At 39.4% G+C, this 17,950-nt stretch overlaps 1 protein-coding gene across 1 annotated transcript in view; it reads right to left on the bottom strand.

Moving 5' to 3' along the window:
• Nucleotides 1-17,707, bottom strand: part of PRKCE (protein kinase C, epsilon) — a 284,427-nt gene extending 266,720 nt beyond the window's left edge. Inside the window, exon 1 of the mRNA XM_009865685.1 lies at nucleotides 17,360-17,707. Within this exon, the coding sequence (XP_009863987.1) occupies nucleotides 17,360-17,707 (348 nt within the window). The remainder of the gene's footprint in view (nucleotides 1-17,359) is intronic.
• Between the last annotated feature and the right edge of the window lie 243 nt (nucleotides 17,708-17,950).

Genomic DNA, 17,950 nt, shown 5'->3' with positions numbered 1-17,950 from the left:
GTCTGAAGAAGATCCAAACTTTCTATGTAACATTAGCATAGGTTTAATATTTCAGGAGAAAAAAAGAAGGAACCATGCCTCATTTCTGTCATGCCAATAAAAACATCAGTACCATTTCAGGTAAGTGTTTTATTTCCACATGCTGAAACAACCAGATGCAAAAATTACAGCCACTTGCTCATCACAACAGCAATAAATAATGAGAGAACTGAATTAGTCTGGCTTATTGCATTTACATTTCTCAGTTCATGCTTAGAGCATGTAAATCTCCTCACGTAACTTCTAGAAACCGCTGCGAAGAAGCAGGTAGTTTTCCCCTTCCGCGTGACTAGCACTAAGGTCTCATTATACTCACCCTTAGTGCAAATAACATTGACAATGACTGCAGTCAGAATATTGGTAGCAAATTAATCTTACAGGGACAGTAAAGTATGTGTTAGTAGGAGAGGAGGAGTCTAATTCAAACATCCTTTGCAAGCTCTGAATTTCCATGCAAGCTGTGGTGTGTTGAGACACCCATACACCATGAATGACTCCACTAAAGTCAACAAAGCTAAAGGTGAAGGGCTTTGCAATTCATCTGACAGTGCTACACCACTACATGCTCCTCTACCTAAAGGTCTTGAGTGCATATTCAACACATATGCAATTCATCAAATTGTTAGCCAGTTAGGAATCTACTGATGAAAAGTACTAAAAATTTGGCATTATTTTACTTCACATAGGCAAAACCCATGTGCAAATGCTCCTAAACATGAGAACAAAACTGAAGCGGGAGAAACTTCCTTTTGCCAGGAAGTATCTGGTATTTTGTTTTACCCTCTTTGACATCTCATTTTCATATCAGAGTTCTTATTAGTACAACAGACAAACAATGAAAATATGTAAGTAATACAGTCCCTGTAGATCAGCTTCTATCTCTACTCAAGTGCAGTACACGTCTGTGTACATACAGAGCACGGATGATGTGCATGGCAAGCAATATCGGCAGTTAAAAAAAGCTGACAGCAGTAACCTGATTTTACTTCAGAGAGTAGATCTAATCTTAGGACTGATCCTGTCAGGAACTGAGAGGCATAAACTTACTGGAAATCAAGCAAGCTCAGCATTTCACTGGAGACACTCAGCACCTCACAGGTTCAAATCCATACTTTTTAAAAGTCACTTCCTATTTGTCCTTTGTTTACCCTGGCTTATCCTGAACAGTGAGGCTTTCCGACATAGAGATAACTTTGGAAATGATTACTCTCATATTCTTTGATGATTTCAAAAGGCAGGAAAGAATCTCTCCCCTTTCCAAGGGCCACCCAGCTTAAGCAAAGAACATTGCTTTTTTTCAGGCATGCTAATAAGAGCCAGTAATAACTCAATTGAGTTGCCTTGGCCTTGAAATACCTGACCAAACTTGCTTTTGTTCTCTCTCAGTAACATGTTTTCCTTCTGTATCTGCTTTCACAGAGTTATCATTCACACGGCCCTAAAAGGGAGGCTGCTCAACATCTCCCCTTCCAGTCAACACAACGTCTTCCCATGACACGTATTCACAGCCTTAATGTGTTTTATCCATTATACTGATCTCGTATTTGAATGGAGCCACTGGGAAACACAGTGTAACAAAGTAGGTCTTCAAATTAAGCTTTCTAATGATTAAATATGTTAACTGTAACTAAAGCTGCTAACAGCCTTTCTTTCTCCAGAGAAAAAAAAAAGAACACACAGGTGGTAGAGAATGACATCTCCTTTCCTAGATTCCCAACAGGAAAGAAAATTCAGAATGAGTTGAGCATACATACCTAAATAAATGAAGCTAAATTATTTCACTCTTTCTCACCCTCATGTACTCCTGTTATTTTGAGCCAAAACTAAATTTTATTATTTTCTAAATCAGGCTAGCACATGCATGGCCTTCTGTGGCTATATACTCTCAACCAGAATCCCTCATAGGAGTTTTGATAAATACAGCCTGTCACCATGATCTTTAAATTCTGCAAGGATCCGAGGAGATGCAAACAGCCACCAATTAAACAGTGATTACAAATAGCACTGGGCAAGTAAGGTACAAGAGGGAAGAGGCACTGGAAAAGTAGTATTCCTTAGGATAGCAGGTTTGCAGGAAAGCAGCAGTGAGCCAGTGGCTTTGAAGATGTGAGCCCCGAGACATAGGATCTGAGATTCAGGGTAGATGGCATTTTAAGGCACAAACGAGTTACCTACCCAGCATCTTCTGATTAAAGCTCTTACCAGGAACGTGGCTTGTGAGCAGAGATACTTTCAGGGCTGCTGGGTACCCCTCCCATACACTCTCTTTTTTACTGTTGAAATATGTCAGCCTTGAGATGAACATTTAATATACCACATTCATGTTTTAAGAAGTGAGGACGCAATTGCTAACTTCACACTGAAGTGATAACTGATACAGTCTCACATTGTATGTTGACCTATCAACAATATTAATAAACAAATCTGCATCTATTTAGTATTCATTCGATTTTTTTATACATTCAAAACATTCAGTCTTAACAAAGTTCACCTTTAATCAGTGTTACTGTTTCAGGAAAGTAAACCTGTGACACTAGGAGAATTTGAAGAGAATTCATTTTATCTGGGCACCACATTTTCTTGTATTTGCCTAGTACAATAAAATCGTGGCTTCTCTGCAGTCAAAGGTGTCTATTATAAGCCTAAAGTAAGAAATCAAGCTGTTAACATACTCCCTTAAGCCGCTATTCTAACTGAATTTCATAAGCCACATATATTTTCAATCAAACAAATCCATAAGAAAATATTCTAAGGGCACTGGTTTCTTGCTGTAGATCACTGACCGGTGTATCGCAAAGTCAATATTAAATTTTGGATGGCCATACAAAAATACCTAAGTTGAGAGTTTAAAGTCAAATCTCATGAACAGCTGAAAACTGCAGGTAACTGAAGTCATAAATTCATCACCTTTGCACTCGAATGCCTTCAGCTTCACATAATACCACCAAATTGATATTCCTGTCATTGACTACTTGTAGCATGATTGACCGTAACAATCCACATTCTGACATTTTTTCTGTCATGTCTGCACAGTATCTTTCAGATGAAAGAACTGTAAGTAAAAGGCTTTACTACACTAACAAGTCCAGGTGTTAAATTTACACTGATCAGGAAGCTCAATAATATACACAAATATCAAAAAATATCAAAATACCCAACAGAATGCCACTTATTCACTGTGAAAGGATGGCAACAGGTATGCTGTGTCCTATCCTCACCTCTTTGGAGCTCCAAACACAATAAATAAATAATGAACCATTTTGCAAAACAACTCTGAGTAGCTAAACTGGCACTGCCTTTTAATTTCCCCAGAATCTCTGTTCCTCAAATTCATAAAGCCTCAGCTGCTAGAATCTGCACCAAATGTATCCCACCCGGGATAGTCCTGAAGCAAAACATGTTAACCCCAAGCCATGTTAGCATATCCGGTGTAGTGACTCTGTGGCTTTTTCAAAACCAGGGACAGCCTTGTGTAAACCACAGGCTAGTAGTTTGCCAGGCAGGCAACACCAATATAATCTCACTGAATCTGTTTTATAAACACACTCAGGTGTTGGGCTATCAGGCTTTGCTGCACTGCACAGCTGTTCCACAGCACACACCAGCTGCACTTAGTCCCTCTTCACACAACTCCAGCTGTAGGATCCTAAGCCTTTCTATCGCTAGTAAACAAAGACGAGGCCCTAAAAAGGAAATTTAAATGTTGTCTCCTCAAATGAGCGACCCAAATGGAAGCCTCCTTTCCTCTGAATTTACTGCATACCTGATCGAGTAGCAAATACTTCAACTTTACATTTTATCTGCTGCTGTCTTCTACCGTATTAATTACAGTTATGGAATTACAAACAATATAAAAAACTATGAGTTAGGATGGATGACAACAACTTTCAAAGGTGCTCAAAACAATTTGTTGCACATTTCAGAGGGATCTGCACACTCAGCTCTTCAGCTCCTTTGACAGTCTATGTATATCCACATACAGGTAGGGTCAGCACTGGAGGCACGCCAAGTACAGGTATGCAGGACACCTCCAGACGGTATATTTCTGCTTTGTAACAGTAAAGCTGGTGCTGCCCCCGGCTAGTCATCCAGAGAGGCAGCCCAACTACAAGTCAAACTACTGACTCTGCTTTGACAGCATGGAAGTCTGGTTTTATAGATCCATACGTTCAGTGTCAAGAAAGCAGCAAGACAGAGGCCCCCCATTTCTGTTTGTTCACTGCAGCTGAAGGAAAGCATCTCCACAATAAAAGTGGTTGCAGAAACAAAACAGGAAAAAACCCACCCGACCAAATCATAAACCTAAAAGCCTGCAAAAGCTATGTTACGAGAAGGAAATAGAAAAATGACGGTAAGAATCCTTCTTCTGGAAAACGTAACAAGTGTCATTGACAAGTAAGGAAAAAGCTGCAAGATGATAGAAATAAATATATCCAAGGGTATCAGGCAGAAACCTTGTTTCTGTAGAGCAGGTCTCAGCCCAACTCTCCCGTCTGCAAAAATGAGGATACTGACACCTCCATTGCAAAACTCCGAGATCAAAACCATAATGCTTGTGCCATAGTTCTGGGTGACATAGAGGAATACAGTTTCCTCATCCATTACACTTCTTTTCAGGAATGCTGAAGATGACTATGCTCAAGATTCTCCAGAGTCAGATATTTTGCTAATGAATTTCATTACTACCTAAGACAGATAAAAATCTATGTATAATATGTGTAAATCTAAAGCAGACAAAGGCCTCTTCTGGAACACTGATATAAAAGGCTAGATTATGCATTTTGTAAGATTTTACACCGGAATTATGAAAGAACACCCATCTCATCCTTTCCCATTACTGATATCCTCAACTGTTTGAAGGAATTATGTGAAAGAAAATAAAGGTAAGAATTACAGAAGAAGAGATAATGTGTTATATCACAAGTAGTTGCAGGACAACTAAGTGTGTAAAAACTTGTCTGACCAGTTCAAAGCAAGATTATGTTGAAGTTACTACACATTACCTCACGGCTTACTAAAACTTCAGACCATAAAGTAATCAGGATCAGGAACACTTTGCGCACTGTGAAAAATTAATTCACCAACCTCACCTGTTAACATAAACACTAAGGAAAATGAAGGAATACTGATGACACTCATTTTTATATTGTGACCTATTAACAACATTTTGAAATTTTTATTTAAATAAGGCCTGCTGCAAATATGATCTTCCTTACTTGTGTCATCTGGTCTATTACAAAGTGGCTTCACTTTGTTGACTGTCCGTCTTATTTACATGTTCCTTGGTTTGGCACACGGCTTAAGCTTCAGCCTCTTTCTCTGCTGACTCATGCGAATAAAAACACTCTCCCTTAACTACTCAGAGAACTACTGCTTCCCTAAGGGCCATCAAATAAAATTTTAAAAGTTGCAATAACACATCATTTACTTCTTTTGCATACTTCTGTTCTGAGAAGATTTCTATGTAGTTAGGCATTTTGTGTTAGCCTTTTGCATGTCACTTCTATCTTGATACACAGGTCCAAAACCCCTATAGATCTTATACTGTAGTTTATGACCCTATTATCCAAAAGACTGATAAGAAGTTTTCTTATTTTACAGCATAAGCTCCTCCAGGAGGAAACTATGAATTTTGCTTCTGCACAGCTTAACATGTTCTAAGTGTTAACAAAGAGAAAGCAGTAACTCTCATATTCAGAACTGTCACCCTGACAGAATGTATGCATGCATCCATGCTCCAAGAAGGTTTCAGCACTTCATTCCTGCCTTACTGGGGATATCACTAAGATCAAGTACATTTTCATAGATGCATAAAACATCTCTGAGACTTCACATTATTTGCAGTGTAAAGTTGATTAACCGTGCACAAAGCTCATACACAGGGGTTCTGCAGACCAGCACACTGCTGCTGGGAAGCAGATTTTACTTGGTAGTCTGCAAGCAGGGTGCAGGGCTGATTCAGAGTTGCTGGAAGAGCTGCAAACTTTTTGGCAGTTCTACAAAACGTTTGGCCTGTAATTTGTCTTACTGATCACTGCCACAATCACGCCCGGGTCCCAAGAAGCAGCCCATACAGTCCAGCAGGAGACTGCCACAGGGAAAAGAGGCTTCACCAGAGCTGTCCCTGTTCCTCACTATGCCTGCCTTCTATTTCACTCAGATGCTTTTTTTCTTTACCTCAGTCTTCCAGGAAAGCATAAAAGACAAAATTACATTCTCACACTTCACATCTGATTTTAAATCTGATTTTTTAAAAAATGTAAACTTCAGATTACACCAAGGATTTTGAAAGCTTTACGTTACTAATAACAATACAGCAAAACAGTGCTTGGCTGGAGAGTGTACACATTTAAAACTAAATACAACAGTTGGAACATGTCACAGCCTATCAATTTGCTGTCCAGAGTACAGTCAAACAAGGCTACAGATCAGTTGTGTTTCATTTGTTCAAATATCCTGTGATTTACTATTGTTTTATCAATGAAGTATCAGTCAGAAAACACTAAAATGTTACAGTTTTGGTTTAGTTCATTTGTTTTGTGTGTTGTTGTTCTTTTTACTCTAAAAAAGCTCTGAACAATACCACTTGCAAGAAAAAACGTACTTCCCAAAGTGAAGAGAAAGCTTATTGGACAAAACCAACAGTTCTGACCAACACATTCACGAACAGTACACTGCACAAAGAAATTTCCATAAAAATCAATAAAGGAATATAAGCTTTGAGTTGGTGCGCAAACTTACATCCTGTCTGCCCTCCAGTCATTAGTATATGGCATAAACAACCAACTTCTTTTGAGTTTGTTTAAAGTAGATTGGTTTTTTTGCTTACTCTCACATCCACTTACCAACAAAAAAACCCCAAAACCACAGAAAAGTTTCTCCTGAAAGGACTGCACTGGGCTACAACAGAGGTCAACTGTATCTCATCTATTTTTTTATACCATGCTGCCATTGTACAGCAAACACCTTTCAAAAAAGAATTGGGACCCCACAATCTAAATTATATCTACAAGAAGGCAATACGACATCCCCTGCCCAAGACACCTTGCAATAAATTGGCAAAGCAGACACAAAGAATGAGAGCGAACTGGCAAGGAAAGAGCCCATAAGAGATCACAGGTTTTTGTCTAGGTCATGGTGTCTGGGCTGCTAATGGACCACAGAATTGGTAAAAATCAGTTTAGCTGAATTTGCATTTTAAAACCTCTCACATGGCCTCATAAAAAATGCATATGCAAAGCTACCTCCTAAATACGACCACTAAACCAATACTCTTCTTCAAGTAATAGACTGTGTTACATACATAAAAATAAAGAAAAAAGTGTTGCATAAAGGTTATTAGAAAGAGCTACAAGGTTTTTCTAGTCAGGTGAAAAGCTCTGTCACTTGTTCATGATGCAATGCATAACACATCTACTAAATCAGTATGAGAAGTTAATAAAACTTTTCTTTCCTCTTTCCTCCTCTCACAGCCTTGATACGGCTCTGAGAACTTGCTGGCACAAAGAGTAAAGGTGTGGAATAAAACTTAACAAAGGCTATCTCAGCCCAGTGACATTCGTACATAAGATTAACTCTATATATCATCCAGTGACATTCGTACATAAGATTAACTCTATATATCATGTCTGTATTTGCAGTGTCTGTACTGGTAGTGTTCTAACGCAGATACTGACAAAGATAAAAGCTCAAACATAATAATACAGTTAATACCAGCTTTCATGGAATTATACAGCAATTATACAGAATTATACAGAAAAATTCCTGTAGTTCCCTTAAAGTGGGTGATCTCAAACTTTCTTAAAGCTATATAAGACAGTCAGAAATAACCAGAAATTTGGAAACCATGGACTAGATCATAAGGGCTGTCCCTCTAAACTTGTAAACTCCTTGAAGAGAAACATCACATCATCATCAGGATCTCCTAATATCTCCAGCAAAATTTCCACTATCGCCTCTCTCCCTGAGATTTTGAGTTAGGACACCAAGATAATCTGAACTGATAGGCTGCTGCTAAACTACAACTACAGTCTCTCACCATAATTTCAGTTTATATAAACTAAAAATACCAAACAATACTAGGTATTTTCTGTGATTAGGAGTCCCTGAAAATCCCAACAGTCAGTATCAACTAAAATTTTACAGCAGTGTTTCCATTCCTTGGGAGAGCCCAGTTTTCAGGGACAGATCATGTTCCTCCAATATCCCACTGACTCTGCTAAAACCAGAGCATTTTGCTGAAAGTTCAAAGCTACCATATTACACATCTTCTTTCAAACATTTCTGTAGTATTACTAACTGGGAACTCAGTGCATCACTTCTTCTGATGGAAGATAACCACTCTGACAGCCACGAGTCTGATGAGTTAGTTCCCTGCTGCTCACTGAGGAGCACAGCGGGGACATGCTCTGAATGCGAGTGGCTGGGCAAATCCCACAGAGCTTCAGATCCTGAAGATGCCTCTGAGCCCTACTGACTCAAAGAACTCAGTGGTCCACCAGAGTGACAAGAAGAGGGAAGGACTTGGGATGATGGGAATAACAACAATATGGGAAGTATAACCAAAAAAAAAAATTAAAATAAGGAAACGTTAAAATACAGAGCAAGGACTTGAGGATAAGGTGACAGCAGTGGATTAAGGCTAAAGGAGCCCAAATGTTCAAGAGGTGCCAAGGCACCATGAGGTTACAAGGGAGGAAAAGGCAAGGAAACAGAGAGGAAAACACAAAAAAACATTTTTCAATAAGTCAAACTAAAACCACATAAGGACGAGAACAAAGTGGATGCAGCATGAGCGACCTTTAGCCTTTCCTTTTCCAACACATTCTCAGATATCGCTCTCAAAGTCCATGGATCAATCTCACCACGAAATAAAGGGAAGTTGACAGATGCCGCAAAGACTTATGCAATGAGTAAATATGGTCCCAGCAAGAAAACTGTACTGTCTGTAAAGATCTACAGCAGGACATTGCATTCACGTAACCTGCTAGCATTGCCAACATCAAAACCTTACGCAATCTTGTGAAGGTCACCCTACAATTTCTTGACCATCTTGAAGCCAGAACAGATAAAGAAAGATGGAGAATTGGCAGCACAAAGACAGAACAGATAATAAAGAAGAAGAAAACAAGGAAGTAGAAAACACTGCTGCCTTGCTGGGTTTTAATCTGTGAAACAGAGCAAAGCAATTCCAACCATTTCTTCATCACCCAGGCAGAGTATGCATCAGTCTTCCCATCATGCCTCCACCATTACATCTGCGTCAGTTCTATTACAATACTATCGATAGATACTTAAAAATACTAACATTGACAAAGCCATACATTTTTTAATGTACTGAAAAACGAAGAGTTCTAAACTGTGATGAAGCTCTGGTCCCTCATGAAAGAGGCTCATTATATATTTATACTGTAAAGTACTGAAAGATACTAAGAGGGAAACACTAAGTATTAAGTTTGCCTACCTTTCATTTAAGACACAGAGATACAATGGGGGCTCACTGTTCAAAAAAATGTAGACATGAAATTTACTTGGTAACATCTAGCCATTATTCATGCATTTTTGTAATGAAATTGCCCAGCAGGACACCAGAAACAACCAAAAATGACTCTATTGTCTGGAACAATTAAATCAGCTCAAGTTAGCCAATATAAGGCAGAAATGGCTGCCTACAGGCCTCTGATGGAATCAAATTTTGCCTCTTAATTCCGAAAGAAATGTTCTTTATTTCTGTTCTTCAACAATTCAGGACCTATAGAGTTCATTGGGGAAAAAGCTCTTAGAACTGTGCAGCATTTCTCCAGCACTGCTTCCAATAAAATAAACGTTAAAACTCCTGTTATATTTAATGGGAACATGCCAATATCACTAGATTTTTCAGCTGTGCTATTCAGAAGTATGTGAAATCTTGGCTTTTGTAACTTCTGCTAAATCACAGCAGTGATAATTTAAGATTTTTTAACTCTTGGAAGAATGTAAGCAAGAGCATACTTAGAAATCAACTGTACTAGCAATTCAAGCTACTGACTGTGAATAATGGTCATGGTAGATAATGATTCTGCAGATGTTCTTACATGATATTTATTTGCAGTTTGCTTTACTAAAATATAGTGCAAAGTACATAACTGCCACGAAAGTTACCCAATCTCTAGAATTATTTATTAGCTTTACAGTTGCAGTTTCATATTAATACTGCTGAACATACTTTTTAAATCTTTTAGTGACTCCCTGCCAAACAGGAAAGCAGTCGCTTACAAATGCAAGGTTAAAACTTCTTGCCAGCCTTCTGTAATTATCACTTTGCTCCCAAATGGCAGAAACCCTTGTAAGTGCTACAATGTATGTGACTCAAGAGGGCACGTGAAACACCCCATTCCTCAGACCTTGCTCTATCTGGCTTGGCAAAAGGGTTTGTTTGGTTCCCCCTCACCGAACTGGCAGTTTTCCAAGCTGTCTTTGGACTTCTGATCTTATACGGTATTCAGATCATTCTCGCCCTACCTTTTCATGGGGATGAGGGGGAACAGTCTCTTCTCAATCCTCTCATGGATTTCTCATTACTTGCACACCCTATTGTTTCCAAAACACCTCCTTCCATGAACTGCAGATGTCTTTCTCTTAGAGTCTAATAACTGGGGTGAGAAAAAGGAGATTAAGACAGTGCCAGGTAAAGCAGAACTGAATTCAACCATCAAATTCCAATCAGAAAAGCTCTTACTTTCAATTTTTTACAAATTGTATTCACTGCCTCCTCTCTGAAATTTGAAAACCTTCAAAAAGTTCACCTAAATGGAAGTTTAGTTAGGGTGTGGAAACTATCACAGTTAGATGCCAAATCCTACAATTCCTACTTACATCAAATCCTCACTTCAGCAACATTTAAAGAACTCTGGACTGGGATGGCAGAGATTTAGTTTTGATGGCTGAGGAAAGCAGAAACCGGGCTTGCATGTGCAAGATTTGCAAAAGAACAATAAATAAGAGTAAAATAAAAGTAAATGATGTTGTTAAATGTTATTTATTCTCAGTTTTCCCTTGGAACACAGGCCCCAGTTGAGGAAAGAATTTAAACACATGCCTGCATGAAACCCAGTGAACCCAATGAGATCAGGGCTTTACTTACGAACATGAAGTTCTCCATGCTATCTACGGAACCGCCTGAGCTGGAATAATGATACACACTGTCTAAAAACCAGCAGAAGAAGGACATGTAGGAATTGTTATCACTCCACCTGGACATTTCTTGAAGTCCAGCTTTTATGAAGTGGACTCTGTTACCAGTAACTTAGTTCTAAAAAATACTCTCTGCAGAGTTCAGTCAAATTACTTAGGCTGTGTGGAACTTTGTATTAGTATTGGTATTAGCAATAATAGGATGAGATTCTGTTAAGTCATGGGATCAAATCCTGACTTACATGAATGCTAACTCAGTGCTAAGTGAAACACATGCTCCACTACACATTTTCATGACCTGAGCAATTTTTTTTCACGTCTGAAGTGAGACTTCAAAAGCTATATGCTGAGCAAAGCAGGCAAAAAAACACACCAAAAACCCAAACCAGGTCAGTGAGCAACATACAGCCTTTAACTAGTTAGTTCACCTATCCCTGTCTCCTACACGTGTAGCTTTCTGCTGTTGCCAAAAGGGCAGCCGGAGTATGTGGGGCAGCATCTACGATAGCATCTAAGCTTCCTCCAGGTTTCTCTCCATGCCTCACCTCTTGCTTTCCCCAATTTGTGCTTTCTCTCTGCCTGAAGTAGCAACCACAGAGGCAGCTTTTTCTCCCTCTGTTGCTTCTCAGCAGGCTGGGAAGCACTGCAGGTAAGCAAGAGCTGTTAGAAGAGAACATATCTAACAGGGAGTAGGAGTAGATTTATACGCAGCTGTAGAAAAGGATTGATAGTGGGTGAGCTGCATGGTGACTGTACCACATCCCCAGCAGAGAGGAAAAAGAGGAGGCACAGCAGGGAGACAGGCTGGAGGAGAAGGCAAGGAAGACCCCCACCTGCAGAAAGTGCTCTCCAAAATCTTCCACCTTCTCCTGACAACCATCCACCCTCACAATTATGCTTGAGTCCTTGTGAAACCATGGTGATCCCCTCTAGCTCGTTCATGCTCACCCCCCAAACCTGACAGACCTTGCTCAGTGACAGCCTTGTCATGCAGAAACCTAGCAAACAGGACAGCAATTTCCCTTTCATTTCAACAAATAGTCTTCTGATAACAATGCTTTTCAGCAGCCCATGAACTGCAGTTTAGATGAGATGTAAAGCTTTCACAAGCAAAATCCTAGGCCTTTCAACACCACCAGAAAAGATAAGTTCAGCCAGCAGATGAAAATAAAAATACGCTACAATCACACTCTGCTAGCCCAATGCCAACCTTCAGCAGAGCTTAACACGCAGGGCAACCTGTGCTAAAATTATGACAATTCCACCCTCTGTTTGCCAGCTACAACAGCTCACCTGCTGACTGAAAGGAGTTCCCATTTAGCAACAGGAATGGAAATAAAACAAACAAAAACACCAACCCCCCCAAAAAAAACAAACAGAAGAACTCTGGTAAGCACCTAAGTAGTCTTTCTAGTTAATTCAGATTACAGGTACTTGAAGGAGACAGTTCTACTTCTCACATCCATGAACAGCTCACGGGACCAAGGACTCAGAAGAGTTTTAATCCCTCTCCTGCTATTGCCTTTTGGGTGACATTCAAAGCACCAGCCTAGGTGTCTAAACTGCATGGACTGTAACTGCAAGACCTAGTATTTCCTAACAGGAAAATTCCTTCAATAGTACACTGTAATCATGACAGAAAAATACAATACAGTTCAACAAGTATGTAAAACAGTATATTTTTTCCCCGTGCCATTTCCCATAACTCATCATCAGCTTCTTACTGACATATTAATTCATAATAAACTGGTTTTATGCAGTGGTGGCACAGTTGCATGACTAGCTTCACATTGATAAAATGGAAATTTGAAAGGATGCTTTTTTAAAAAGTGTAATGTTTCAAAATTAGATCTTAAGAAGCAGCACTGAAGATTAAAAAAAAAAATACTATGGAAGATATTTAGGACTAGCAAAGAAAGTTGACTGAAATCTGCATTTTATTTTTTTCCTGACGGTGTCAGGGATTTTTTTATGACAGCAGAAAATTAAACTTGTTTCATTAACCTAAATATAGCTGTAAAATATTTTCAGTGGAAATAAAGGCTTTACTTGTTAAACGTCATGATATCCTGACTGATTTAGTGAGCCCTGCTACTCGGCCTGCAAAAGGATTTCTTAGGACGACTCAATAAGTTTTCTCGCATCCAGCTGGGCTAATGGCTAAGACCCTTAGATGGAGTCTTTGGCACAGGTCCCATCACACTGATTTCATCTATCGGCAACTCTGGAAAGTGAACTTGAACTCAGAACCCATACTACCAATCATCCAAACACATAAACATCGATCGTGCTAATTCACAGGAGTGTAACCACAAGGCTAAGTAAGTATCAACGGAATTTTCCTCCCTGATCTCAATGCTACTCATTAAAATGGAGCTGCATTACCAACTCTAGCGCAACATTTACCTATGCCACATGTCAGAATGCTAGATAAAGATATTTTTTACTACCTGAATTATCTAACTCAACAAAATAGATCTTCCACAGCTTTCACGTCATTAGTTTGGTTTGCAAGCAGAATTTGCAGGCTGTTTATTTCCTATTTTTCAAAGTGTTAAGTTCACCAATATCCTCTTGAAAGCTCTGTGCCATTCTGCATAATATTTTATATGCTTACCGAAAAGCCTGTAATGTCATAAGTCCAAAGCTCTTTTTAAAAACGGCATTGTAACCATGACTAAAAAAAAAATCTGCAAAACTGACACTTTTACTGTGCTGTGTCTGTATTGATGCACCACTGGGAAAGCAGCCATTTTTTTAATTGTCACTATGCATTTTTTAGGAACTCAAACAAATACTGTATATTCATTTTATTTTTTTTTTTAAAAAGGATATATTGTTTTTAAAAGCTTCCATCAGGTAAAATCTGAACTGCTGTTTTAGGCCACAACTTTGATTTTTTTAAAATATATACATACAGAGAGTATACATATCAGATAACATTTTTTGCAGCTGCTGAATACTCTGTAGATAAAAGGAACGAGGATTCTGCACATTTATCTGTCTTGTCCTAATACAATAGACGCTATCATGATTTCAGGCTTTGTACTTGTTTATCATCAGTGTTTCCACTGTAACCATGGCATCAGTATATAGCACAGGCTTAGCAGTGAGAAAAATACCCTGTATTTTCCTAAAAAAACTCAACTCTTAAAAAAATACAAGGATTTGCACAATGGCAAAAAAAAGCCCCAATCAAAGCAGGTGAGCTGACTAGAGAGAAACAGTTTCTTTTTTGGGGAAAACCCACAAACATTGTTTCTTTGCAAGTCTTTTTTGTATTTTGGACTTCTGACAAGAACCTGAAAATATATTACAGGGTAAGTAACATAACCTTGACCCAAGTGCAGACATTATAAAACAAATATTGACATTTCCTTTCAAAAAATACAGGCAGTATTATACGAGATCGAAAGCATTAAAGCTATTAATATATTGACAAGAGCTGTTCTCAGCACATGAGCATTTTCTCAAATCTATTTAAATAGTGACAGTCCAGTGCTGCAAGAATTGTTGCATCACTCCGAAGGTAAAGAGAGGCAGCAGTGCAATTACATCAAACGCCCTCATCAGGTATGTGGTACCCAGTTCAAACTTCCAGGACTCCTTAAAGGGAAACCCTCAGTATGACACAAAAAGACTTCATGGTCTCCAAGAGTGTTTCCTAGGTTGCATTTATGTGATATTTCAGGCAGTAAGGAGGAATGGGGTCCTGTGATTGCTACTTTTAACTTGCTTGTTATAAGGTTGGGAAAGAGTACTACAAAAATATCTGCCTTAGATGCCAAGAATAAAATGAAAAAAATTAGTCCTCTTATTAAACAGAAGAAACTGACTGTGTCATACCAGCATATCTTAGTCTAACGTTGGTTTAGGCCACGTACTGGGAAACCCATTCATTTCATAAATGACTTCTCTTTTTCAGGTTTTAATATAGACTCCAGACACTGATAAAGATACCAATAAATCTATTTACTTCACTACGGACTAGATAGAGACGTCATGGCCACAGGCCTTATTTCAACTCAGGGAAATCGGACAGAAAAAAAACAGTGTGATTTTCTAAGAACTAGCTTTCTGGAGGGCCCTTTCTAGTCAGAGTCGAGTAAGCACACTTGGTATTACAATAACAGTGACACATTGAGCAAAAGGGAAGATTTTGGAAAGGGTAAAGCACACTCCTACAAAAACTTGCCTCCCCACCAATTCTAACTGTGACAGGGAGACGGTGGTGTACACTGCATGGTGTATGCACCATAGAAGCAAAGTCCAAACTATCAGGATTTACGGCACAAAACAAGGTAAGTGATGTTTCAAAAGCTGCGTTATAATGAGCTGACCAGTTATGATCCACTGTCATGTCCTCAGTTCTATCACATCTACAGACAACAAATGTAGTCACTCCCTCTTCTCCTCCCACTCAATGAACGCTGGACAGCAATGAATCCTGGTGCAATAAAACACAGCATTTATCCCATTCAGCAATGTAGTTCCTCCCAGACCATGTTTATAATGGGCCTCAATCTGTCAAATTCCACTATTTATCTATGGGAATGTGTTCAGACATTTGAGTTCACCTTAAAAATCAAAGCCAGGACATACTTCAGCACACTAGCCCCACCAAAATTTAAACTTGGCACCTGCAGCCTGCAAGGTCCTTCCTTGGCAATAAACTCACAACATGTACCATACACAAAAAGAACATAGGAAATCATTATTCTTTCAGTAAAACTCTGTCATGATGTCCTCAGTCCATTGCTCTCACAGATGAAACCCCTCTTGATTTCAGGAGAGCCACAACGTGATTATCATTCAATCCAGGTAAAAGACATCTGCAATACTGCTGCATTTGTCTTTTCCTGATTTGGCTACTTTTCCTCTGCCTATAACCCAGTTTTACCATCCAAGCTTACTAATGTGTAGCTTTTACAGAGCATCAGAACAATCTAGATCCTAATTATCACAATGTAATATATGTAGCAGAAGCAAAAAATATTTTAAAGTTGTAAACATAAAACTTTTAATAGTAAAGTTACACAGCTCCTAATCAGCATAAATAGAGCCTAATTCTTTCCATCACTCTGACACCTCTTTATACCACTGCATTAAGTAAAGAAGCCCTAAAGAATACAATGAAACTCAGAGCTATTAGCTCTCGCTATTTTTACTTTGGTCCTGGGTTTTTTGTCTGTTTGCCAAATAAATAGTGCCTGGACTGGTACACCTGACCATAATAAACACATAAAAAGATGAGCATAAACATTTCAGACGCTGGTCAAGCAGAATACATCTAAAATGAGAAGACAGCTAGTATTGCTTTATTATACAACGTACTTAAAGCATATACCATTTAACTCTTTAACTGCAGAAACGTGAAATGTGTATATTCACATTTCCTGTCTTTCTTTTTTTTTTTAATTGTTTGATTTTTCTATGTTAAACCATAGTACCTAACAATGTCAGACCAAGGATTTTCCAGCTTTTTTGTATACCCACTGGGGCACATTGGCCTCTGGGTCTTTCAGACACTGTAGAAACTGTTAGACACATTATGTATACAGGCATCAGAATTTGTCTGGTTGGGGCCAAAATCCATCAGGACCCTTTCATCAGTTTCAGGCATCTGAAGAAGCACTGCAAGAGCTCTATGCATAAAGGTGTTGATCATCTTTCAAGTGACACGAAGACCCTAAGTGTCTCATATCGGAGGTCAGGTCTGGATTTTTAAGGCTCATCCATTGTCAGGCTGACCAAGAGCGTTCACACTGAAATGATGAATTTGGTCTAAGTGCTGGATCTGGGGTTTGTGGTAACATCCTGTTACGGATGCGTTTGGTTGAGGTTTCTCAAACACAATAAAATAATTAGACTTATATGTACGTAACGTGATTTCAGAAACTGAAGCAGTAATTACATATCTCTCACTCAGATTCAGCACATTTTTCTTTCCTCCCTTGCCTGTAGACCACATGCACTAGATACACAGTAACCACGGCTATCACAGCATAACAAAGCGTGGCAGTAAGGAAAAGCCTTCAGAGCCATTACATGTCCTTGACAACTTGGCTCTGTAAGACAGATGTTGCATCCAGAGCCCTTCCACCAAAAACCATACGTACGTGTATGTATCGACAGCGCCAACACTTACCCAGTCCTCGAAGTGGCGGCTCCCATTCTGCAGCAAGTCCTCAAACTGTATAGTGCAGTTAGCTACAAAATCGTCGTACCCGATGGGGGCATCGTGGAAAACAGCCATCTCTATCTTCCTGCCATTACAAACATCGGTGACAAACTCATCGTTCCAAGCAGGGCTGTTGGTCTTTTGCTTGGTCGAGGTCTGCCCGATCCTGGAGTCGTCCACATTGAGGGCTATGTAAGGGTCCAGCAAAAAGGTCTGTGGCCTGGGACCCACCGCATGCCTCAGAGACCACGCCGTGGGCTTCAGGTTCACCGCCTCGCAGATCTTGATTTTCAGCAAGCCATTGAAAACCACCATGGCTGAACGGCTGCACTTTTCCCGGGCTTAAGCACTCGCACAACGCACTCGCACCCAGCGGGAAGGAGGGAGGGAGGGAGGGAGGGAGGTCTCGCCAATAAATAGGAGGGCAGGTCTGGGAGTGGGGGAGCAGGATACAGTGCGGGTCTCTTCGCCTGGCTGCTGCTGCTGTTACCTTTGATTATTTAGTCTTTGCTCTTGCGACACCCAGTGAATACATTTATTTTCTTGCCCGTGTTTCTA

This window comes from Apaloderma vittatum, unplaced genomic scaffold, assembly GCF_000703405.1.
Source record: "Apaloderma vittatum isolate BGI_N311 unplaced genomic scaffold, ASM70340v1 scaffold313, whole genome shotgun sequence".
Classification (NCBI taxonomy): domain Eukaryota; kingdom Metazoa; phylum Chordata; class Aves; order Trogoniformes; family Trogonidae; genus Apaloderma; species Apaloderma vittatum.
This window is presented reverse-complemented; position numbering and strand designations above follow the sequence as displayed.